This window comes from Mixophyes fleayi, chromosome 7, assembly GCF_038048845.1.
Source record: "Mixophyes fleayi isolate aMixFle1 chromosome 7, aMixFle1.hap1, whole genome shotgun sequence".
Taxonomy (NCBI): domain Eukaryota; kingdom Metazoa; phylum Chordata; class Amphibia; order Anura; family Limnodynastidae; genus Mixophyes; species Mixophyes fleayi.
The window spans coordinates 33,418,625-33,445,324 of record NC_134408.1 but is presented as its reverse complement, the minus strand read 5'-3'; the positions used below and the strand labels follow the sequence as shown (position 1 = coordinate 33,445,324).

General features: G+C 40.2%; 1 protein-coding gene across 1 annotated transcript in view; it reads right to left on the bottom strand.

Annotated features, from left to right (window-relative positions):
- The window catches only part of ADAP1 (ArfGAP with dual PH domains 1), a 134,010-nt gene that overhangs the window by 67,362 nt on the left and 39,948 nt on the right, over positions 1 to 26,700 (bottom strand). Inside the window, exons 2-4 of the mRNA XM_075179630.1 lie at positions 15,365 to 15,495; positions 9,229 to 9,320; positions 6,779 to 6,861 (exon numbers count right to left, since the gene is read on the bottom strand). Coding sequence (XP_075035731.1) covers positions 6,779 to 6,861; positions 9,229 to 9,320; positions 15,365 to 15,495 — 306 coding nt within the window. The remainder of the gene's footprint in view (positions 1 to 6,778; positions 6,862 to 9,228; positions 9,321 to 15,364; positions 15,496 to 26,700) is intronic.

The following is a 26,700-nucleotide window of genomic DNA, read 5'->3' as shown; positions in this document are numbered from 1 at the left end:
GACTGCAGGTCAGTTAGGAGGATGTACAGTCAGGTCCATAAATATTGGGACATCGACACAATTCTCATATTTTGGGCTCTATACACCACAATGGATTTGAATTGAAACAAACAAGATGTGCTTTAACTGCAGACTTTCAGCTTTAATTTGAGGGAATTTACATCCAAATCAGGTGAACGGTGTAGGAATTACAACGGTTTCTATATGTGCCTCCCACTTTTTAAGGGACCAAAAGTAATGGGACAAACTAAACAATCCTACATCAAACTTTCACTTTTTAATACTTTGCTGCAAATCCTTTGCAGTCAATTACAGCCTGAAGTCTGGAACGCATAGACATCACCAAATGCTGTGTTTCATCCCTCGTGATGCTCTGCTAGGCCTCTACGGCAAATGTCTTCAGTCCCTGCTTGTTCTTGGGGCATTTTCCCTTCAGTTTTGTCTTCATCAAGTGAAATGCATGCTCAATCGGATTCAGGTCAGGTGATTGACTTGGCCATTGCATAACATTCCACTTGTTAGCCTTAAAAAACTCTTTGGTTGCTTTTGCAGTATGCTTCGGGTCATTGTCCATCTGCACTGTGAAGCGCCGTCCAATGAGTTCTGAAGCATTTGACTGAATATGAGCAGATAATATTGCCCGAAACACCTCAGAATTCATCCTGCTGTTTTTGTCAGCAGTCACATCATCAATAAATACAAGGGAACCAGTTCTATTGGAAGCCATACATGCCCACGCTATGACACTACCACCACCATGCTTCACTGATGAGGTGGTATGTTTTGGATCATGAGCAGTTCCTTTCCTTCTCCAAACTCTTCTCTTCCCATCACTCTGGTACAAGTTGATCTTTGTCTCATATGTCCATAGGATGTTGTTCCAGAACTGTTATGGCTTTTTTAGATGTTGTTTGGCAAACTCTAATCTGGTCTTCCTGTTTTTGTGGCTCACAAATGGTTTATATCTTGTGGTGAATCCTCTATATTCACTCTTGTGAAGTCTTCTCTTGATTGTTGACTTTGACACACATACACCTACCTCCTGGTGAGTGTTCTTGATTTGGCCAACTGTTGTGAAGGGGTTTTTCTTCACCAGGGAAAAAATTCTTCTGTCATCCACCACAGTTGTTTTTCGTGGTCGTCCGGGTCTTTTGGTGTTGCTGAGCTCTCCGGTGCGTTCTTTATTTTTAAGAATTTACCAAACAGTTCATTTGGCCACACCTAATGTTTTTGCTATCTCTCTGATGGGTTTGTTTTGATTTTTCAGCCTAATGATGGCTTGCCTCACTGATAGTGACAGCTCTTTGGATCTCATATTGAGAGTCGACAGCAACAGATTCCAAATGTAAATGTCACACCTAGAATCAACTCCAGACCTTTTACCTGCTTAATTGATGATGAAAGAACGAGGGAATAGCCCACACATGTCCATGAAATAGCTTTGGAGTCGATTGTCCCATTACTTTTGGTCCCTTAAAAAGTGGGAGGCACATATAGAAACCGTTGTAATTCCTACACCGTTCACCTGATTTGGATGTAAATACCCTCAAATTAAAGCTGAAAGTCTGCAGTTAAAGCACATCTTGTTTGTTTCATTTCAAATCCATTGTGGTGGTGCATATAGCCCAAAATATGAGAATTGTGTCGATGTCCCAATATTTATGGACCTGACTGTATATCTCCACTCGCCCTGGTAGCCTGCCATTTCTGCATGCTGCAATTCACTGTACTTTAACAGGAGGTGGTAGGGTGGTCTAGTGCTTTGGAAGTGTTCCTATTATCAGGCCAATGTTCGAAGATCCCCAACATCAGACAAAAGCTCAAAAACTGCACTTTATTCTCTATACCAGTTTCCATCATTCACAAAACCTGTGCTACACTCTTCAATTACTGTACTTCCTTCCTTCGTTTGACAAATAATTGAAAGGATAAAAAAAAAAACAATTTTCTTAAAAACTTACTTATGGGGAAACATTAGGGTAGAGCAGGGTTTCCCAAACCCAGTCCTCAGGGCTCCCCAACAGTGCAGGTTTTCCAGATCACATGTGACATAATTAGGACCCCCTGTGGATCTGTTACAATGTGTCAGTCAGTAATGAATACACCTGTGCACCAGCAAGGATATATGGAAAACCTGCACTGTTAGGGAGCCCTGAGGACTGGGTTTGGGAAACCCTGGGGTAGAGTAAAGGAGCAAGAATCTAGCTTGCATGCAGACCAGCCTATGAATAACAACTGGGAGACACAAAACTCACCTGCCCACAACAAAATATGTTTCCAAGGTCAAAACTTTTTTAAACAATGCATGGTGTGGTTTCATGTCAAAGTAAGCCAGAGCTTATAATAGCCATATGACTTATAGGAAGATCATTCACTTAATTATGTTGGTATGTCATCTATGAAAAGATGAAGCACCACTTGGGTTAATGTGGGTGAAGAAGGGGTTAAAGAGTAGACCTTAGAAAACTGTGATCTCCAGCTGTCATCACCCAGCATGACTACCCATTGAAAAATCACTTAGAAATATTATTCCCTGCGGTGATCACGCAGTATTTCTAGTGCAATATTCAGAGTTTTGTTCTAACTAACATGCCCTTTATTATTCAGCTCATGTATTGTTTCCAGACTAGAGTGGACCAGGACACACTTCTGGGGTCAGCCTATCACGTCAAAGCTAGGCGCACCCCCCTGGGGCAGTGAACACGCCCACATCATTATGTGGCCACACCCTCATCAACATATGGTGATGTCCCATGACCCGATGCCGGATACCCAAAAGCTGGGAGGTATGCTGAGGACATGGACAGGGACTGATTTTTAGACCATATAAAAAACAGGTTATGTAAGTGCCATTTTTTGCCTTTGTCAAAACACAACCAAATTCAACCAAGCGCTCAAATTTAATCTATACTTATGTACTTGGTTTTCCAGTATAAGTAAGAGTTAAGCACCGCTCAGCGATTGGTTTTGTGTGGCATCCAGCCAAATGAAGGTGAGATGAAGATAATTTGCATGTTACTCTGACAGGATAATTGGGCTCCTCTTCAACACTACATCTATTCTGAGCAAAAAGGAATTTTAAAATGTTTTCAGCAATGTGTTTGTCAAAGGCCAGATCAATGTGTTTCTTTATATATTTTATTTCTCGGTTTGTAATAGAATAAAAGTGTGTGCTTGACTGATTTCATATGTCAAGTTGAACAGCTCTGAGAATAAATAAGCTATTTCAGTCTGTGACTGCAGATTATTTTGTCAATTTCATATTATTATACCTCTATCGTCTCTATATTTTGATTGGTGCATTTTAAGTCACCTTCAGCTTTATTTATTCTACACCTTAAGTATTTTTACGACAATTACTACACCCTACAAGGATAAGGCAGAGTGGCTGAAACAAGGTAAAAATGCAACTGAATCATTGAAACAGAGAGCTGCGTAATATGTTGGTACTCTATTATTAAAGGTTAAAAAATGTAAAAAAAAACAACATTACATTATACAATAAGACACGATGACAATACCTGCAGTTGTATAAATAGTAGGAAAGTTCTGGGTAGTATAAATCTGGCCATATATGAAGTAATCTGCTCCAACTGAACACCAAGACCCACTCTCCAACTTGGTCACTCACTGACCAATCGGAAGATATGCGACTGTCCACCGATGTAGTAAAGCTGGCAGATTGCTTCTGGCGTTACTGGGAGTGCGTTCGGAATATGACCACACAAAACAGGCCTGATACTGAGCTGATCAATTTCCAGTAGAATACTATGCAATCACACACACTGTGGTATCCGGCAAAAGGCCCAATATCACAAGTGATACTTTAGCCTGCATGGCCAGTTTAAGATAGAAAAAGCTACTGGGGGGGGGGGGACTCCTCCTACTGTCATGGTTACATTGGGTCCAGTAGTCTATGTTTTGCTTCTAAACCTGGCACTGCCTTTAAGTAGCAGCACGGTGGCTAAGTGGTTAGCACTTCTGCCTCACAGCACTGGGGTCATGAGTTTAATTCCCGACCATGGCCTTATCTGTGTGGAGTTTGTATGTTCTCCCCATGTTTGTGTGGGATTCCTCCGGGTGCTCCGGTTTCCTCCTACACTCCAAAAACATACTGGTAGGTTAATTGGCTGCTATCAAAAATTTACCCTAGTATCTCTCTGTCTGTCTGTGTGTGTGTATATGGTAGGGAATTTAGACTGTAAGCTTCAATGGGGCAGGGACTGATGTGAATGAGTTCTCTGTACAGCGCTGTGGAATTAGTGGCGCTATATAAATAAATTGTGATGATGATGATGATGTAGTAGACCGTCACCTAAATACTAGGCATCGGACACTTACTCATACTTGTCCTAGCTTTTTTGAACCAATATTTATATTTTTCAAGCTATTTGGCCTCTGCAGTTAGTTCAATTATCGCCTACTTCCCAACAAACAATTCCCCCAGATATACCATGGGCAAAAAACGTATGGCCATGCCCAAGACCAATTGTTGGTATATCAGGCATATTTTGCTCAGATCAGATAGACATTGTTTCCTGAAAAAATAGATGGAGTTTTAGATCGATATTCTCAAATGCAATGTAAAAATGGCTTTAAATACATCAAAGAAAAATATATATTTTCTAATAGGGTCATCATTTTTGAGTACTTTTATGTTAAGGTAATGAAAAAAAATGTGATTTTAGCATTTACTACTTACACTGTCAATCTGCATCTCTACACTATCGTTAGGCATAAGTAAGCACGCAGGAGCAGATACTACTGTTTTTGAATTGGAAGCCTCTTACTAATAATCCAACTTCACAAACACACATAAGTATGCCTTTTCGGGTTTTTTTTGCATACACCCATTTCTATGTACATTCAGCGTGCAAATGCATACAACTTTAAATAAGACCATAAATATATGTGTTTTATATGCCTGCCCCATCTGGGAAACAGTGTGACAGCTTTATGCGCTATAAACGTCCAGCCTTATGACATGTCAGACACGGGAGAAACGCGCGGCAATCGTATGCTTTAAGGACTGTCAAACAGAAGTCAATGACAAAACTGTGTGAAACGTGAATGTTGTTATATTAATGTGAAATTCTAACAAAGGGGATCATGGAATGTGGCACATTATAGTATGGTCACACCTCCTGTCTAATCAGATGCCAAATTCTCCTTCAAATTCCTCAGGGGCCACTCTACTGATTAAAATGATGATCAGAAAAATGACAGAATGAGGAGAGTAACCCCTAAAATCAAATTCGGAGGCAGAATTCTGGAAGTCACTGGAGGAGATGGGCTATAGAAATCTATCAGAGGCACAGTTTGGAAGATAAGAGGGGCAGGGAGACTTGTGTTCAAAAGGGTGTTCCAGATTTTGCATGAACATCAGCTTACTTTGGCTAGGCCAGAGATTCTCTGCACGACTGCATTATAACGCTGCAGTGTATGCGTCTCATGTGAAGAGACAGTCAACATAGCCGAAAGCTTTACAGTGTTCTTATCATCAATGGCACCGGCTGATATATAAATAACTATTACAAAACATTTAATCCTATCCACTCTGCTGGTTTTGCAAATACAAGCGACAAAAAAAATAAAAAAATCATGAAAGATTATTTTGCTGGAGAAGGCCGTTCTAAATCACATATCTGTATAAATTATTAAACCTGGTAAATTCTGCCAGCCCAATCTGATCTTCTTCACAACTAGCACAAAGAATATAGATATTGTACAGGAAGTATGAATAATATATTTAGAGGCAGGCACTGAGAATAAGCTTAGCACAGATTCACTAGATAGAGTCTCGTTCTACTGCTGCTCGGATTCACCGTGGTAGCCATTTAAATCAGCATGGCTCCTCCATCTCAGTGTCTGCAAGCGGGTAGCTGGTGCAGAGCTCAACTGCAAGCAGTAAAGAATTCTAGAATGTGTCTATGATTATCATACTTGAGGAATCTCAGAATATGACCACCTGACACAAGATGTATACTTATTTTTTTCTTTAAAGAATACATGTGTCTCCATTTTTCTGACTTTCAGCTGTGTCACTACTTAGACCAGCAGTGGACAACTGGTGGCATGTTAGCTTTTATTGAGTAACAACTTCCACACAGAGGATGGCAAGAATAATAATGTATATTAAATAACTAGTAATGGAATGCTAAAGTCTATGGCCCCTTTCACGGTTTATCTTGGTGACGGGCAGGGCTCACCTTTACCTTCAGTTCTATTTTTTTTTAAATGATGTCTCATATGTTGATTAGCATCTTAGCGATTTACAAATAAAGGACAATAATCATTATCATCATCGATTTTGGTAGAGGTTGAAGTTCTGCAGCGGGACTGCAAATTCCCTAGCTCTACTATTCATATTGTTGGTTACAGGATTCGATTTTGTCATTTTCAAAACTTACTTAATGTGAGCGGCATTCAGAAAGCTGTAAGCAGTGTTGGAAAATGAAAGCAGATGTCTGACTGGTTGCTGTGAGTTATATGGGTTATAGCACCTTTTACCTTGGCACCAGTGTTCCTAAACTTTCTGCTATGACTTCCCGATTCTAGCCAGTAAATGCAGAACAATGAAAGCAGAACACACTACCAAGTTTCAGCATGCACTGATAAAGGCTGTTTATGTTGTAGAGCAGAACACAAACGGTGTTACAATTACAACACACCGTTTGGCTCTAACAGAGTTTAGATGTGCTGCATTCTGTGGCTGGCAGTTTTATTTCACCCTAGACAGCTAACCTCAGCAGAAGATGTTAGTTGATCCCATCCATACCTGCAGAATAAGGCTCCTGCTTCTCAATGTAGATGAACTCTTTCCTCTCATACTTGGCTCTAATCCACTGCTCGCGGAGCACTCTGTAAGTGAGCACAAAGGACACATATTTCAGCAAGCAGGTCTGTGCGTTAGACACATCATCGACGATGCTCTATCTGCACACCGTCATTGCTAAAACAGCCACGTACTGTTGGGTTTGTGAAAATACAATAAGATGTTGTAATGATCTGTCCGTGAGCAAGAGGCTGCCATTGTCTCAAGAAGGTTGTTATGATTTAGGTGGATAAAGACCTATAGCGTTGAAGGGTCAAGTGCAGGACACTGTTAGAACCAAATGTAAACCATTATATATTGTGTCAGTGATAAAAGTATATTCAGTTAAACAAAATTTATGACGGGGAACATAAGATGAGTTAGGGGTATATTTACTAAACTGCAGGTTTGAAAAAAGTGGAGATGTTGCCTATAGCAACCAATCAGATTCTAGTTCTTTTACTTCGTATATTCTACAAAATGACAGCTAGAATCTGATGATTGGTTGCTATAGGCAACATCTCCACTGTTTCAAACCCGCAGTTTAGTAAATCTAGCCCCTAGTGTCAATAGAAAGTTTTCAGGTTTTTTTTCAATCATCTTTATTTAGAAAAACAACTTCAGCCAATCATAAGGCAAAGCATTATGATCCAAGACCCTTAATAAATGATAGCAAGGAAAACTATGAAAGAGAATTAATTTTTAAGGAAGACTGAGAAACACGTTCTACTAATGGAGATTATTGTATTAGCACTCTTAATTAAACTGGTAATGCAAACGTATAATAAAGTTAAAATATTTGGATATAAATCAATTACTGTATGTGAGATCTCTCAATAAGAAAAAATGATGTACAATATATTTTTACTTTAATCATTCCTTTTATTAACCAGCATAATAAGATATATAAAATAGTAAAAGATATTGTTGTTTGTTGACAGACGACAAAATAATTAGAATTGTTTTACCTGATAAACCTCAAATGACATACAGACTTTCCAATTGAAGAGACATCATTGTAAGATACCTCTGTGAGGCGCGTATACGGTATATTAAGTGTGGCAAAAGTTCTAATAGTCAAAAAGGTCATAAAAATAAAATAAGACATTATGCAAATTGTAATTTTCATGGAGCTATAGATTTGAGTTATATTTGTGATACAATAATTGTGGCTTGAATAGCATACCCACTGAAAAAACACAAAACAATGCAAGAACATAAGAGATTTCTACATGAAACTCCACGCTTGGTAGGCACTACAATCTGTGACATGAAGGAAAGTTTGGTAAATCGTGTTTTCACAATATAAATAGCATTCATGAATCTATTAAGTGAGTCAATTGTGATAAAAAAAAATGTGAACAGAACAGGGATAGGAAACTATCAAGCTTAGGACCTTTGTTTCTACTTTCAGCTGGGATGTAATCCTATAGTAAACAGATCATCTTGCTTCACACTTCTGTAACTTTTGCTATGTATGATATCCTTGGATTATAAAAATGGCTGCCAGACATCACAACATGTGATATTGTGTGGTGGGGATGGGGGGGGGGTATATAATATAAAGGACATAGCAGAACAGCATGTTGTCATAACCATGTAGATAAAGGTCCAAGGTGTGAGGGAGCAGCACGTTTTGGGCCTCCACCTGTTAGGTCCTGTTGCAGGTACCCTCTTGTTAAACCTTGCTATAAGCACCCACAAGTCACACACTTCGGGTTTTTTTGTGGCAACTAGGTCTAGAATTTCAGTCACAACATTTGTTACTACATTTCACCAGTGTGACAGCCCAATGTGTTAACAACCTAGGGGTAAATTTATCAAGCTGCGGGTTTGAGAAAGTGAAGATGTTGCCTATAGCAACCAATCAGACTTTAGTTATCATTTATTTAGTACATTCTACAAAATCGCCCTAGACAACAAACATACATAGCTCTCCTATGCATGTGGGTTTTTTCAGGGTTGTCTTGGTTTTGGTACTGAAATGTTTTACTTACAATGTGTTTGTGCTTTATGAATAAAGGGATAATAATGACAATTTTTAAAAACTCCTTATTCAAAGTTAGTTTCAGTATTAGTGAAAATAGATATCTAGAGCTGTTATTTGTGTATTAGTGTTGTGGATTTAAGACAGACAGTATTTAACGTATGTGCAAAATAGAAAACTAGTTTGCACCCCTTGCATTGTAACATGGTTTTGTCCAGAAGACTACTTACTCATTTTTTTCACTTAATTTTCCTTAATGAATCAGGCCCTAGATTTCTGTAGTTCTTCATTAAGATCATGTCAACTTGTGGTGTTTATTCCTATGTATCTGTCTAAAGGGCAGAGTATGCCAAACACACACAAAAGAGGTCACTGTTTTGACGTTTAATACAGACAGGATACAAATAAAGTCACCTCGATTACTTACTGGCAATCGTGAGCTGTTGGCTTGTAATAGAATGCTGGCACTTTAGACTCGTATTTCGATTGTGCTACTTTGTTTCCCAAGCCCGACATGTACTGTAAAAAGAAGGAGGAAGTATGTGAACAAGTTGGGTTCTGTAGTCTCACACTTTGGGATACTGGAATCAAGCTAGCTCAAAGCCAATGCTGACACCCAAGTTGCCCCAATATATTGAACAGGGGTCAATAAGACCCTGTCCTTTATACCCAAATAGCAAAGATAAATAATACATGCAGCTTTAAAATAAATTAACTGAATAAGCATCTCCCAAACACCCTCATTCATCACTCTATTAAATAATATAAATCTTCTTTCTTTATCTAGCGTAGTTAATGTTTATGCTTTTGTTCTTAGCGACCTCTGTCCACTATATTGGGTCTACTGGTTGATTTATTAATTTATCATCATTTTAATTAGCTATTATGGGTGACATTTGTCACCAGGACCTCATATTTACAATGACTCCACAGCAAACATGTGGTGTGCAAAGTTAACCTAACGCACAGAGAAAACCTAACAACACGGACTATGCGTTAGCAGCACAATCGAACAGCATTTTTCCAGGTTGAGTGTTCAGACAGTTTATTGTTTTGCAGTTTGCATCTGAGATGCACAAATGACCCCGACTATATTTTCAAACTTCCGAAAGGGGGCAGATTTTATTTTAACGGTAGAATAAAAAATGACTGAAACATTTTTTTTAAAAAAGTAGCCACGAAATGGATTTTACCAGTTCAACCGAGGACTACAGATCCGCAAACAAGTAACATCATTACAGGAGATGACTCTTGTGACTACATCTCAAGAATAATGATTTCACTGAAGGAAGAGAGTCCGATGCACACCCCAGACAGTGTCTGATCAGCCTTGTAACCATTTCTTCAGCAATGCATCAAAAGTCAAGTTTTAACAAAGGCTTTTAGACACTGTAGATGTTATCATTAGACAGCACAGTGTGAAAACACATCAGCCAAAGGAACGGACTAGATAAATGATAGGTATGAAAAAGATGCATTCACAGTCTGAAGCGCTAAAACTATATTCTTACAGGAGGCAGTAGATTATGACACAGTATATCCATTAAGGAATATAATCTTTCATACTCAACACATGCAACCATCCATGCAGGATCAATTTTGTATCCTTAGCCCTGCTCATTAGTGTGTCCCCTGGTAAGTAAGTATCACGGCTAATTCAGCAAATTGGCCACTGCCAATAATAGGCATGCTTTCAGTCCAATTTTTCTTGCAGGGGTCACTTTTATACTACCAGGCTGCTAATAAGATAAGGAATGGAGATAATCTGTAAACCTTATAGTATTTTGTACCTACTCAGAGGAAGATAAACTGTCTGAAGTGACCATAAGGGTTTCTGGGTATTTTAGTATGAATCAGTAAACACTGAAATAGCGGTCACTGATGTTCTCAACAGATCAGGGATCTGGGGAGGATTTCTAATGGGTCTGGATGAAGACAACTGGGAAGGTCATCCAGATGTCTTTTAACCAGTTCTTGCTCCTGCAATAAAACACACACAGAGTTCAGTTATAGGGGGCATGGGAACAAGGTTGCTTCCTTTTACTATGCCCTGGCCCAATTCCTATGAACTTGGGAGGAAGCTGAAAGAGAATGTGTAACTATGTTAATGTACACAGGACATTGAGGCTATAAAATGCACATGAATGGCAGTATAATGGATATTGGACATTAAGAACCGCCGATTTCCAGCGTTTTGAAGGCATTTTTTAATAGGGCACTTTTATTAAAGACAAAGCCCATCGAGTATCCCTTGGAGTTCAATCCTGCATAGTAGCGGTTCTATATAGGACATGTAGAGCTGTATACTGCACAATGGGTGCTGTATACCGGACGTTGGGAGCTATACACCGGACGTTGGGAGCTATATACCGGACGTTGGGAGCTATACACCGGACGTTGGGAGCTATATAGTGAACAATGGTTGCTGTATACTGAACTTTGGGAGCTCTATACTGGACATTGGGAATTATATACTGGACAATAGGTGCTATATATTGAACAATGGTTGTTATACATACACTGGACATTGGGAGACATATACAGGGCACTGTGGTTCTGGACTGGACGCTGGGCATTCTGCATTGGACGGCAGGCGTCCTTTAATGGACGACGGGGGTCCTGTAATGGACAATGGGGGTCCTGTAATGAATGGAGGGTATTCTATACTGCATACTAGAAGTTCTATACAGCACACTAGGCTGCACATTGCTGCATTTGCGCAATGTCGGAACTAAAAATTGTCAGACTTGTGACCGTACTTACAGATGCACAAATGTTGCAGCCACTTCTGTTTGGGGATGTGGATCAGAAGCATTAACATGCAAGCACAGTACACTAAAGGAGTGCAGATGCAAGTTAAACATGCCCCTCTGATGTGCCTTATTTTGGGCTGCACTGAAAGTTAGATATGTTAGTTACGAGATGTAAGTTTTGTACAAACATTTACTGGGTGCGAGTTTGGGAACTTATGGTGATGACTCTCGTATCTTTGCTCCAGAGTAATTTATACAACAAATTTAAGGTAGAATCAGGGCCAGCATCACCGTTAGGCAGCTGCCTTAGGTTCCAGTCTCTGGGGCGGTATTGTGGCCGGGCACATACACTAACAAGGTCTCTGAATGAGACATTGTTAGTTGGGCAGTGCGATCACTAATTCCTGGCCATGCTGCTGTCTCTACATGTACAGAAAGGTGGTGTCGAGCTTCTGGCAACATCGTGATGTCACGACATTGCCACTGTAAAGGAGCGGAGAGGTTCAGAAAAAGGAAGAGAGGAATATGTAAGAAGCGAGAAGCAGAAAAGATGAGTAAAGGTAACTTTAGTAATACAAAGAGAACGGAGGGAGAGGGAGCACCAGAAAATGGGAGGCGAGACAGAAGGAGCACCAGAAAATGGGGGAGAGAAAGAGAGGGAGCACCAGAAAATGGGGGAGGGGGAGCACCAGAAAATGGAGGGGACCAGAAAATGGGGAGAGACAGAGGGGGCAATCTAAATGACATACATATTATTGTGAAAGTCAAATAATTGGATGAAGTAAACCAAATTGATTAATATTGTTTTACCGTGCGATTGCGATTAGTACGCCACGTGTTACGACGCAATTGCACGGGTTAATAACACACACATTTACATTCACATTTACACTTGTAAATAATACACATTTATTAAGGTTCCAATCCACATTTATTTATTAGCAAAATGTATTAGAGATTGTTTATACATAAATGATAATATATTAAAAGGTATCTAAGGCTCAGGATATAGGAAATGTATCATGTTTAGTGTAATTTTGATATGCACATTACCATCTCTAACCCGCTACTTTCGGCTTTGCGATCGCTTTTCTGCGATCAATAGTTATAGAAGATAAAATATTAATGATCAAAATGACATTGTGTTTTAAGTTTGTTGAAAACTGGTTTAGGTCAGTTTTCCCTTAGGCACAACATGTGCTCAGCTGGTCACACCTTATCAGAGGAATCCTTTGAATTAACCTATGACCAGTAGGCAACTGGAACACCATTAGCCCTGAGCCAATGAAGACCCCTAGACGTGATGCTTGTGTACAGTGACATCATCAGTAGTTTTTTTTATACTGAAACTGGATATAATCAAGCTGCTTCCCCCAGCTAGATCTCTGATCCTGACTACAGAAAGCATGACTTTATCTTGTCCTGGGCCTGGGTGAAGTGTTAGAGAAAATGTAATGTATTCAGTATTATATACTTTCCTGCTTTATTATAATATATTTTATGCCTCATAATGGCTTGCTGTTAATCCAAATATATTTTGCAATTAAATATCTTTGTGCTTTGGAACCACAATAATTGCATTGACCAATGCTTATTTGATAAGCGATAAAATGACTTTAATAGTATTAAGCTGTTTATTTATTGAAATTTCATGGGCAGAGTGTAAGAATAAAGCTGTTTGGGTGGGGGACATGTGTGAAAAAGATGGCTAGGGCACCTTGGGCAGGGGTGTATATAAAAGAAAAGTGTGTAACAGGTGAGTGATTTTTTTTTCTGCTTTGTCCTGAAATCTAACATTTGGGGCCTCCCCTCTAGATATCCTGTGTTTGCTCCTGGCCAGCAGTGAAGCCTGGACAGCATTCCGCCGGCAGACGTCAGTACATCTGGACATCAATGCATCTGGACATCAGTACATCTGGACTGCAGCATTACCTGCCAGCCAGGAGGAAGTAAGATTCACTTATTTTTATTTTACAAAATGTCAAGTGTGTGAGGGTCTATGAAGTGAGAATTGGAGAGAGGGGGGCGGTAGGCTGAAGCTCTGCCTAGGGGCGCCAAAAAACCTTGCAGCGGCTCTGGGTAGCACATATCCTAAAATTCAAAATACTGATGCGGAGACGCAAGTGTGCAGACGCATCTTTTGCTTATTCAAATCTTAATCAGGATTTAAATGTTTTATACTGTTCACTGGGAGTTCTATACTGCACACTGCTTGCTTTATATTTGACACTGGTTACTGTATATTCTGGGAGCTGCATGCTGGACAAAGGTTGCTGTATATACTGGTTATGAAGCAGTATGTAAAGTGGGCATCGGGAGCTATACACTGGCGATTAGGAGCTATATAGTGTACAGTGGGCGGTATACTGTAAATGCAGATATATAAATATCCTCTTATGTCTGTTCATCAACAGTCAAATTTAACATGTCCCCTTGAATAGTCATTATTCCAGCTTGCCAAGATCAGAGTTTGTGATAATTTCATTCTGTTATGAGTAACTTGTATTCCTTAGTCTACCTAAGTATATGTAATATATTCTATATATATTTTGTCGGTAGAGACAGTGTTTGAAGCACATAGGAAAAATATATTTTGATTTTACATGTATTATATAAGACAAAATAGGTAGAGAATACACGTTTTAGGATTCTTCCCATTACCTATCTCATGTAATTCATGTAAACCTAGAAATGTAGCCATAAATGTAATAATCAGTATAAGGATACACAATATGTGTGCTGAAGTGCATAGTGTAGTGGTAAGTGACATCGGGAGAGACCAGCTATGCTAGTTTAGGTTTTACTTTGGTATTTTCTCATGTTGGAGGGTAAATCTTTTCCATTCTATCTGCGATGAATTCAAAGCTACACCACTCACACCAATTCATCCAGTTTATTACATTCGCCTATATAAGGATCAGCATAATATAATGTATTCAACAAAAATCTATACTGGTACCAGATTTATGTTGCTAATGGGTCCTTGTAAGGTCACAAGATGAACAGTGTCTAAAAAAAGGTTGTTGTCTAACATGAAATCTGTGTCCTCTGTTTGCAGAGGATTACATGATATAATAATGTCACTTTTGTGCCATGTACATTGCAATGCTGTGATTGGCTACAGGCTGGTTCTGGACCAACCCGCTTCAGAGTTATTTAACTATGTCTGTCGCTCAAAAAAAACATAATAGGCACTCACAACTAAAGGAAACATGTCTAAAATGTGTCTTTCAAATGTAATGCGATAATCGTAGCTAGGCTCTATTGCTGTATTATACCCTGTTCGTATGACATAAGGTTGCTTAAAGGCTGAAGCTAGCAGAGAATGCCTTCAAAGGCTTAAACTAGATTTCCTAGTAAACTGTAAGAAAGTAAATATCCCTACTCCTTCCCGGGGAAGATAAGGGAAATATACTGAGGTTCAAACCTGAGAAAGAGTATTAACTTTGGCATCAACTTCCTAGAATTCTAGTTTATCTCAAAATTACAATTACCATATTTTGCTCTATATTTATATATTCTTATATATTTCTGCATTTGTGTCAGACACTTCAATAGCCCACTGGAAGGTAAGCCTGATGACACCAATTATATTCATTATAAAAAAAAATATATGGTACACCTGAACCTAATTGTTTCTTTGCAAGCCAATGGACATGTCTACTTCAGACATGATTACTTAAAGACATCTATCAGGGATGACCAAAAACAATAGACATTCTCACCCATTTGAAAGGCACTTAAACATGTTCACATATAACACAATCTATCCCAAAATTTCAGGTGTCAAACACAGTGCATTCAATATACCTGAACCTGAATGTCATCCCATGGGTCTAAGCGGACGGATTTCACTCGGCTGATTTGAGGGATGTTGCGATGAATTCCAGAACAGTTCAGGCAAATGAACACCCCAAGCGTATATGACGCCCAATCTGGATCTGTAAGACAAGACAAACAAGCACTTAAAACAAAGGTACATCTATAATACATCTAATGAAAACAACCCACAACATTACAATCTACCATTCATCATTAAAGGTTCTAGAGGGCTCTTCCATAGACCAAAGGAAACTGTCCTCTTAAATGTTCCTAATTTGTACCATTTACAAAGCTAAATATTGCTCAAGCATATGGTATAACAGAAAACAGCTCCAACACCTACTAAAAATACAACACAAACAATAATCAAGTATCAACTACCAGTGCTGAACATATGGATTCCAGTCCTCCTACTCAAAACAAAACCATTAACAAACACGCAATTCAAGATATGGTCAGGTCAGCTGCACTGTGTAATGCTTTCAGTTGGGATGATTTAAAAATTCTCTCTACACAATTTTTTTTTAACATATTTACATCTTATTAACATATCACAGAATGTAAAAACAAGTTACTTGCAAGAAGAGATCCTCATACGTTGGTATGATTTGTTGTTAATGATTGATGCATTCTAAAATGAAACACCTTACAATGAGTGTTGTCAAATAATTTGGAAGGGCTTTTTTATTAACAGAGTAGTCTACCAAAAATACTTATTTTACTATTTCTATATATGTATGCACTTACAATCCACACTCCTGTATCCCTTAGAAACACTGCTCCTCGTCACGGTGGCGAGACTGTTATGGCTGACAGATACAGTTGTTAATAGGTGCTACCATATAGTAACTCACACACACCTGTGGCCTGTCACAATGGCTGTAGCAGTGTGAAGCCACTGTAATAAAGATGTTGATCTTTAATACACAAAGACTGTATTGTTGAGCTGAATGATATACAGAAAATAACTGGAGGCTTTCTACTTAACCAAGTCCACCAAACTATCTTCTGCTCACCTGCAGCCGGTTGCCACATTAAGAGGTAGATGTTTTTTTTTTTTTTTTAAATCAGCACAGAGTGACTGACATCTTGGCAGACTTATCCTCACGAGGCATCTCTCGGACTACTCCCTCCTTGACCCTCTCCAATCCGGCTTCCCCTCCCTCCACTCCACTGAAACCGCACTGCCCAAAGTTAGCAACGACCTTTTCTCGGCCAAAGCCAGGGGTCACTTCTCCCTGCTCATCCTCCTGGACCTCTCCGCGACCTTTGACACCGTGGACCACCCTGTCCTATTGCAGACCCTTCTTTCTCTCAGCCTCTCTGACTCTGTCATCTCTTGGTTCACCTCTTACCTAGCCAATCGCTCCCTCTCTGTATCCACCTCTGGTTTTTCTACCCCCCCTCTGCCCTCCTTGTTGAAGTCTCTCAGGGCTATGTTCTTGCCCCCCTTCTCTTTTCACTGTACACTATCTTCCTGGGTGATATCATCACTTCCATCGGTCTCCAGTATCACCTTTACATGGATGACATTCAACTTTACAGCACTTCCCCTGACCCCCCCCCCTCTCGCGTATCTGACTGCCTTTCTGCCATCTCCTCTTGGGTGTTCTCATGCTTTCTTAAAATTAACATTTCCAAAGCCAAACTCATTGTCTTCTCTCCCTCTAAATCTTCATCCCGCCTTGATCTATCTATCACTGTCAACACCACCACCATCTCTTGTGTTCCCCATCTCAGCTGCCTAGGTGTCACCCCTGACTCCTCCCTCTCTTTTACCCCACACATCCAAACTCTTGCTCAATCCTGTTTTTTCCAACTACGCAACATCGCCCGCATCCGACCCTTCCTATCTCAGGATGCCACCAAAACCATCATTCATGCACTCATTTCCTGTCTTGATTACTATAACCTTCTCCTTACTGGCCTACCCCGCTCCCACCTCACCCACCTTCGCTCTATACTCAACGCAGCTGCGAGACTTATCTTCCTTTTACGCCGCTCTTCTTCTGCCTCCCCTCTCTGTCTTGCCTTTCACTGGCTCCCCTTCCTCTACAGAATCCTTTTCAAACTCCTCACCCTCACCTACAAGGCTGTCTCCCATTCCACTGCCCCATACATCTCCAAACTCCGCTCCACTCACACTCCCTCCTGTTCCCTGCGATCGGTCAATTACCATCGCCCCTCTTTCACTCTGATCATTACATCCCACACCAGAATTCAAGATTTCTCCCAGGCTGCCGCCCTCCACTTGAACGACCTCCCACGCTCTATCCCACTGTTCCCTAATCTGTGCACCTTCAAACAGGCACTTAAATCTTATCTGTTCCTCCTAGCTTACCAGCCATCCATCTAACCGTCTTGCATCCATCCATTCATGCTGGATTTCCTCACCTCTCTCCTCCCATCCCTATACGTGCTCCTCTTCCGCATGATCCCCTCCACCGACTCCCCCTTGTGCCTATAATCTGTTTTCCCTCCCTTTAGTATGTAAGCTCTTATGAGCAGGGCCCTCTTACCTCCTGTATCTATACCATTTCTTCTACTCCAACTTCACAGTACTAGCTATGCTTGGAGCTATTGGAGTCTTGGTTTTACTTGTTCATTGTTCTGTATTGTTTACCCTGTATGGTCAACTGTTTGTATTCTGTGCGGCGCTGCGGAAACCTCATGGCGCCATATAAATAAAGGATAATAATAATAGCATGGTGTTTGGGTGAGCCTATTTTTGCAACCACATACAAAAACAAAATTTCCTTTTTGTAGTACAAGAATATATAAATGAGATAAAGAGATGGAGCGTGTGCATTCACAGGGGCATTCCCTGATCAGCAGAAGGGTGCACAGCCCATTTTTCCCCGCAAGAGGATTCTATTCTTACAGAACCCCTTAGGACCGGATGTACCCTCACTCTCATGGTCAACAGTGTGTGCAGATATAAATGAAGCTAATCTGAGCATTTTAAATTAATAAAAGTGGGTGGATCTAATGTGTGACATTTATCTCTTTCCACCATTTATTTATAATTTATCAGTATGTTTTTGTAAAAGGAAACTGGAGTATCCAGAGGAAATCCATACAACCATAAAGAGAACATACAAACTCCACACAGATAGGGATCAGGTCAGAATGAAACTCATGACCCCAGCACTGGGAGGCAGTAATGCTGACCACTTTGCCACCATGCTGCCCTTATATGCTGTGCATAATTTTGCCTACAGTCGGTCCGTGTCAATGTTTTTAGTTCTATACATTATGAGTACTAGCCTGCGACTAAAGGTTCTCTACAGACAGCAACATCATGCACAGGCTGTGAACCTTTTTAATAATGAAATAAATTACAAATGTTCAATTCTTGCCAATTCTGCATGGCCCATTAAAAATAGATTTTGCACAGAGATTGTTGTGTTTATTACAGGTTAGTGTTTGTAACTGTTCCAATTTGTTATCATGATAGACTTGTACATTGTTTATCTTCTTTTTACTATGTTTACCTAGGAATATGTAACAATGTGTGCCATAATAATGGCCATGCACACAGACTTAGGCAAAGTACACACCTAAGAATTTTCCGACCGATGTGTTATCTACAAAGACTTTACCTTTGACCGAAGGTCACGTTTTGGACGATTAACGAAAGACCGACCATCCAAGCAGCGACTTTTCACAGCCATATTGTCGTGAGCAAAGATTAGAATTTTGTACACACTGAAACGACTTGTGAGGTCCATGTAACGATATCCCCCAAAAATTTAAATAAAGGGGCAGAGCATGTTAAAGAGTAACCACCCCAAACCTCATAAAAAAGCAAAGGTAACAAGTTTTCCTCATACACAAATGTAATACATATATTTTGCCTTTTTACTAATGTGTATTGAGTGTACAATAAAGTGACACATAGCTATAACTAAGGAGGCAGACATAAGCAATACTCATATAAATGAAACATTGGCTTTTTATAACACTACACTGACAAAGGTTTATAATGAAACTGGCAGACATATGCTGTATGCATTAATGCAATAGACACCTGCTATTGCTTTACTGCTAGAAGCACCTAATTACCAAATGAGTGACGTGCGAGGAGCTAGTGGCAGTTGCTCGTGGATCGATGGGAAACTTCTACACACTACATGATCGTTAGGTGGATTGGTCGGTAATTATTAAACAGCACGACCAACCAAATGAGCCGACAATCGACACTTTGGAACGACTTTCGACCATTGTGTCACTATACACACTAACCCGACTTCCGACCGAACGGTCGTACTTCGGCGGATTTGCCCGATTATTGGATGAAAACGCTCCAGTGTGTACCTAGCCTTACTCTGTCAGCTGCTGTGTAGGCACTCGCATGCAATCAAGAGATGGCAGGAGTTTGCTAAGGTTTCAAACATTGTAGTTCTCTTACCACATACAGACACACACACACTAGGGCAAATTTAGTTACAAGCCAATTAATCTGCCTTCTCTATAGATGGCGGGAGGAACCAAGACCACCTGCAGGAAACCCACACGAACATGGGGACAACCCAGACAGAGTTGGCACTACCACTAGGCAAACTAGGGGGCTGCCTAGAACGCCAAGGTATACGGGGTAAAGCATAAAACACTGAACTGGATACCTAATGTGACACGTTCACTTTATGTTATATACTTTTCCGCGCTCCTTCACTGAGCACTAGATCACTACAAGAATTTAAATTAAAAACACCCCCTTGCACATTGACTGACATTGGAGAAGGACAGTGTATGTTTAATTATGTAAATGATTTCAGTCCGGCCCTCCTCTTCCCTGGTGCTTCTTGCTGCCCCTTAGTCTGTATCACATCGACGCGCATCGTCAAACAGCCAGATATCACTGATACCAAGAGGGAGCAAGAAGCAGCTTGATGTGCTAAGTGGTTAGCACTTCTGCCTTACAGCACTGGGGTCAGGAGTTCAATTCCCAACCATGGCCTTATCTGTAAGGAGTTTGTATGTTCTCCCCGTGTTTGCGTGGGTTTCCTCCAGGTGCTCTGGTTTCCTCCCACACTCGAAAAACATACTGGTAGGTTAATTGGCTGCTAACAAATTGACTCTAATCTGTCTGTGTGTTAGGGAATTTAGACTGTAAGCTCCAATGGGGCAGGGACTGATGTGAGTTCTCTGTACAGTGCTGCGGAATTAGTGGCTCTATATAAATAAATGCTAATAATAATAATAATAATAATAATGTGTATGATCATGTGACCAACCCCCTCTGCCCGTCTCCTCTACAAGGTAAGGAGTAGCAGTGATGGAGAAGCACCAAACACTTTGGCACACTGAACATCTGGACTAAAACGATGGGGAGGCAATTGGATGGCAGTACCATGTGACCATGCCCTCAGTGTTAAGGACCATTTCATGTCATGGCCATGCCTCCTCAGGTAACAGGGTGAAGTTTCAGCCAGGGTGCCTTGCCCCCTAGCACTGGCCCTAATCATAGACTAGGGTACTGTCCAAAGCCCAAGGTCCATTGGCTTCAAGGCAGCACTGGTTAAAACTGTACAACCATGCAGCCCATTCTCTTTTTGCTGCAGTCCTTGCATTCATCATTGTGTAGCCACAATTTACATAAAATGTTGATTTATATCATCTATACCCACAGAAAGGCACCTGTACATTTAGGCATTCCTATAAACCCCCAATACGGCAGTCTGACTTGGGTGTGGATTGCAGGAGTTAAAATCTAGACATACTGTTAAATACATAACCAGCAATCTCCCAACTTCATCTGCAAGATCACCAAGAAGATCGATGTGCTGGGATCTGCCATAATCAATGGGTAATGTCAAGATCATAACTCTATCCAGCGGGAGGGATGATGGATCCACAAGCATTAAGATTATAAAATACAGCGATTCATCTGCAGTAGAAACGTGAAATTGTCCTGTGGACATAAAAGTCAATAGAGCTGGAGAAATAAAAGTGATACAATGATGTTCAGAGCCTACAGACAATTTGCTTGCCATCATATTAGAGCAGCACTTCCGTTGTTAATGTGTTTGGGAGAAATTACTCTTGCAAAACAACCATTTGCTTGGAAAGAATAAATCAAGTGGTCAAACAGAATATCAGTGACATGCTCAACATCCCCCGTGTTCTGAATAATTTGTGTCTTTAAATCACATCCTGTGTGGCTCGATAAAGGAAACAGTTCATTTACTGCACATGTGTAATGACATGTGGAATAAGAGCTGAGTGAGGATGCACTAATGTACAGCAAGAGACTGTTTCATTGTTCTGGTCAATGGTATTTAAAGTGGAGTATTTATACATTCAACACAGTAAATAGGTTTCAATGAAGAAGAAAATGTTAGACTACCGGAAAGAAGGGTGGAACAGATTAAACAAAATTTTTTGTTCATTTTTAACAGTTGTCTCCTATGCACTGACACTTGGGTCCCCAAACTATGATACACCAACACTTGGGATCTGTGAACAACGGAGCACCGACACCTGGGGTCTGGGAACAATGGCGCACCGACACCTGGGGTGTGGGAACAATGGCGCACCGACACCTGGGGTCTGGGAACAATAGCACACAGACACTTGGGGTCCCTGAACAATGGCTCCAATACCAGGGGTCTGTGAACAATGGCACACCGACACCTGAGTTCTCTGAACACTGGCGCACCGACACCTTGGCTCTCTGAACACTGGCGCACTGACACCTGGGCTCTCTGAACAATGGTGCACCGACACCTGGGCTCTCTGAACAATGGTGCACCGACACCTGGGCTCTCTGAACAATGGTGCACCGACACCTGGGCTCTCTGAATAACGGCGCACCGACACCTGGTGTCCATGAACAATGGTGCACCGACACCTGGGGTCTGTGAACAATGGCGCACCGACACCAGGGGTCTGTGAACAATGGCGCACCGACACCTGGGGTCTGTGAACAATGGCACACCGACACCTAGGGTCTCTGAACAATGGCGCACCAACACCTGGGGTCTGTGAACAATGGCACACCGACACCTGGGGTCTCTGAACAATGGCGCACCGACACCTGGGGTCTGTGAATAATGGCGCATCGACACCTGGGCTCTCTGAACAATGACTCACCGACACCTGGGCTCTCTGAACAATGGTAAACACCAAAAAGAAATCCTGCGATGAGCTTAGGAAAGCATATAATTTTAAAAGCAGCTGAGTAGGGAAAAGGGTAAGTGCCAAAAACCCTTAGATAAAGTTACAATAGAGAAAAAGTCCTTACAGCGCTAGATCAGTTGTATACACACAAATAGTTAATAACTGTAAATATTTATTAAAACAAGACAGAAATATGTCCAAAAACAACAATATATTAGTGTGCACACTTATAATGTAATGACTACCAAGAGACCGGTCTCAATGACAAATGTGAGTGGTAATGAAGAAAAAATAAATAAATACCAAAATAAACTTAACAATAATAAAAAATAATAAATAATAATACATAAAAATGGTAGGATAAAAATAGAAAAAACAAAAAATGGGGATGATGAAAAAAGGTTAGATTGTGAACTGGATGGAATTCCTCCAATCTTCCGTTATTATATCCAATAGTCGTTGAAATAATAAGAAAGAATAAGGCTAACGATTAGCCGTAGAATAGTGCATCTAACAATATCATTTAATGCAAATACGAGCTTGTCATAGATTAGTTCTTTACACCAAACCGTATATAGGTGGATGGCTCCTAACTTATGACTCCAATTAATCACAGGAGAGTAGGTCTTATAAATATTATATATAGAAGCTTAATTGAAGTTAATTTAACTGAACATCTTAATCATATTAGATCTTTGTCTCTGCAAAGTTGTAGTATATGTAGCCGTAGTTGGCAATAACGGATTGATATACTCACTGCCGATACGTAGGAAATAACCGGTCAGTGAGTCCATTGCCGCTTTAAATTTTAGCTGCAAAGTCGCCGATTTCCGGCGAGTTGAAAAAAATCGGAGCATAATACATTTACCCCCTGGTCTCTTAACAATGGAAAAAAGAGAAACTGCACTGTGCAGTAGGTAAATATTGAAAAAGGAACATTTCCAGGGACAAAAAACTGGTAGCATATTTAGAAATTAGAGACAGCTGGTAACTATGTGGTCAGCTTGAATGTAAGACTTGAGTGGGCCACACAATATCAGTGATATGGCTTAGCTCTTGGCTGCATTACGATTGTATAACAATAAATGGATTCTGCAGGACAAACTTAGTTGTAAAAGAATTAAACAGAGTTGGAATTTGCTTAAAACATTTATTTCCCTATTAGCCTAGTATAAATAGATCTCTGGACAGGCTTAAGAAAGCTGATAGTCTACCAAGTCCTAAATGAGTGTGCTGTGATTGGACGGTTACAAATCAGGCAGACGTACAACCCAACAGCAAAGCCACCAGTAACGATCTGTTTCTATTACCCATTAGTAATGACAGTAATTGCCAGTTATATGTGAATGACAGTTATATCACTTTTCTACCACTGTGAAGTGACAAGGGAACATTCATTAAAATAATTATATAAAATCTCATTATAAAGCAACTAGGTATATCGGAGGTTTGAAAACAGAAACACCAAAAGTTTTATGTTTAAACCAAAATATTTTAAAACATTAATGGATTAAAAACAATGTGTTAGACTGAGAACAAAGCACAGGTATTGTGGTGGCACAAGTACCGGCAAAATAACTCTTAAATATGCTACCGCATGCAAAGACAGAGGGCCTGATTCATTAAAGATCTTAAATGAAGAGGATTCTTATTTCAGTATCCTGGACGAAACCATGTTACATTGCAAGGGGTGCAAATGAGTGTTCTGTTTTGCACATAAGTTAAATGCTGACTGTTTTTCATGTAGCACACACATATCAACTTTAAATTTTAGTGTACAAATAAGCTATCAAGTATTTGTGTGCTACATGAAAAAAACAGTCAGTATTTAACTTATGTGCAAAACAGAATACTCATTTGCACCCCTTGCATTGTAACATGGTTTTGTCCAGGAGACTGAAATAAGAATCCTCATCATTTAAGATCCTTAATGAATCAGGCCCAGTATCCCTTTTCTTGTGTAGGGCAAAGGGAAAAAAAAAGCTCTATTGTTTTTACCAGCAATAGTGCTCGTCGCCCTTTGATATAAATCAAAGTAATAATCAAAACCAAACAATATAAGATTTTAACAAATCTTTTTCTAGAACGTACTAGATCAGGCCTGGCAAATCTGTGGCTCTCCAGATGTTGTGAAACTATAATCCCCAGCATGCTCTGCCAGCAGAGAGACAGCCAATAGCTGGGAAGGTATGCTGGGACTAGTCCCAGCATCCCTAGGGATTAAGAGCATAAGTTTTCTAATTTTTCTACAAACATGCACAAACCAAAAATGTTTTTGAGGGACAAAACTATTTAAATGAGATAAAGGGAGGGCACTCAGACGTCTTCTCCACACAAAAAGATTTGCTTTTTCCACCTCGTCAGAGTTGCCGGCGATAATCCCTTTACTTCTTTTAAAAATATATCTTTATTTTCATCAACAACATGTATTCCAATATGTGCATAGAGCATACTTGCCAACTGTCCCTGAATGTCAGGGAGACTCCCTGAAATAGTAGTGGTCTCCCTCACTCCCTGAAGAATCTGGTATTCTCCCTGATGCTGAGCCAGTAAAAGACGTGGTTGGCTTCGCCATCTGTGGCATGATGACACAGTTCAGAAATTGTGTCCTATGTCCATGATGCCTATGGAGGTGGCCATTTTCATGGAGACCAAGATTTAATCAAAGACTGACAGGTAAGACAACATGACTTCAGTAATGGAGACAGCAATGTAAAAGACACTTCAGTCTCTAGAGATTCATTTGCTGCTTTTCTTTAATGCATAGTTGCCTACTCTCCCGGAATGTCTGGGAGACTCCTGGATTTCTGGGAGACCTCCCAGGCAACCTCTCGGTTCTCGCTCCCGCAATAGATAAGTGGCGGGGCGAGGCTTAATGACGCAAATATCGCGTCATCTTAGCCCCACCCCCTGCTGTGACAATCATTTAGGGGGCAGTGCAAAAATTATGTGAGTCATCAAGCCCCGCCCCCGCATGCCCACCTCCCCCGGGATCTCCCTGAAGCCAACGAGTTGGCAAGTGTGGCATAGAAAGAACAATGAGCCAGTGAAAAACAGACAGAAGGCATTACATTGACATTGAAACACTTTCAAAGGAATCCCTTTACTTTTAATGGTCCAGATATATTGTGGTTCACAAATTACTGATAGATTCTGATGGATCTTCACCGCTACTCTTAAGAAAATCTCAGAGCAATGCTTGTTTGGCAAGAGATGTAATCTGCTTTTCTTATGGGAAAAGGCACAGCACATATTTCCATAAAATAATAAAATAAAGTATTGTCTTAGACTCCTTTTTGTGTAAAACAATGTTTCTTTATTGAAGCATTTAAAATTCAATACATACATACACACATACATACACACATACCTACATTCGCTTAATATTTCAAATTGAAAATATACCTACATACCGGCTCAATATAGAAAAAAACGATGGTGGGTTCCGCGCTCCCTATGTAAATATATTGGTAGGCTGCCTATAGGATTATGAAAAAGGGGGGTGGGCTTCATCCCTCCATGATACAAGATTAAAACAACAGGGATATCCAAAGGTGCCAAGATGGTGTGTAATGAAGCACAGAGTATTAATTCAAAACATTGTATATTTTACAACATGTATGAATCAGTGCACTGATATATAAAATCAAATATCCATTTCACATACATACATATACATCAAGTCCTCAGGGACAGGCAATTTAAGCATAATCCGTTTACAGAACTTTTGGTGCAGTCCGTAGTATATGTGAGAAGTTCAAAGCAAAACTGCTTGTAGTTATACCACCAGTATGCGTTGGTCAAATACCAAACAGGTGTCCCAATATACAAAGTCCCGTTTCACAAATAGAAAACCAAATACATTATGACACTTATATCCATATGTATTCTATCCTGTGGTGAGCAGGTAGGTATGTTTATATGTAGGTCACTTTTGGTACAGTCAATGGTTTTGCGTGTACAACATCCAAGCCAGATAGTTTGCAACTTGTTTCTACAAACGATTGCTGATCCGTGCCACACTGTGTGGTAAGGTGTCCCAAAAATGCCGTTTTCTATGCTGATATGACTAAGAGATTTTCTCCAGTATATGGTCACTTCATTTTTCAGCACTAACCAGCATTGAGGGTTTCTGCTATCAGTCTATCGTTACGGAGACACACTGGTTACTTGGTGATGTAACGAGGGATCGCTTACCCTGT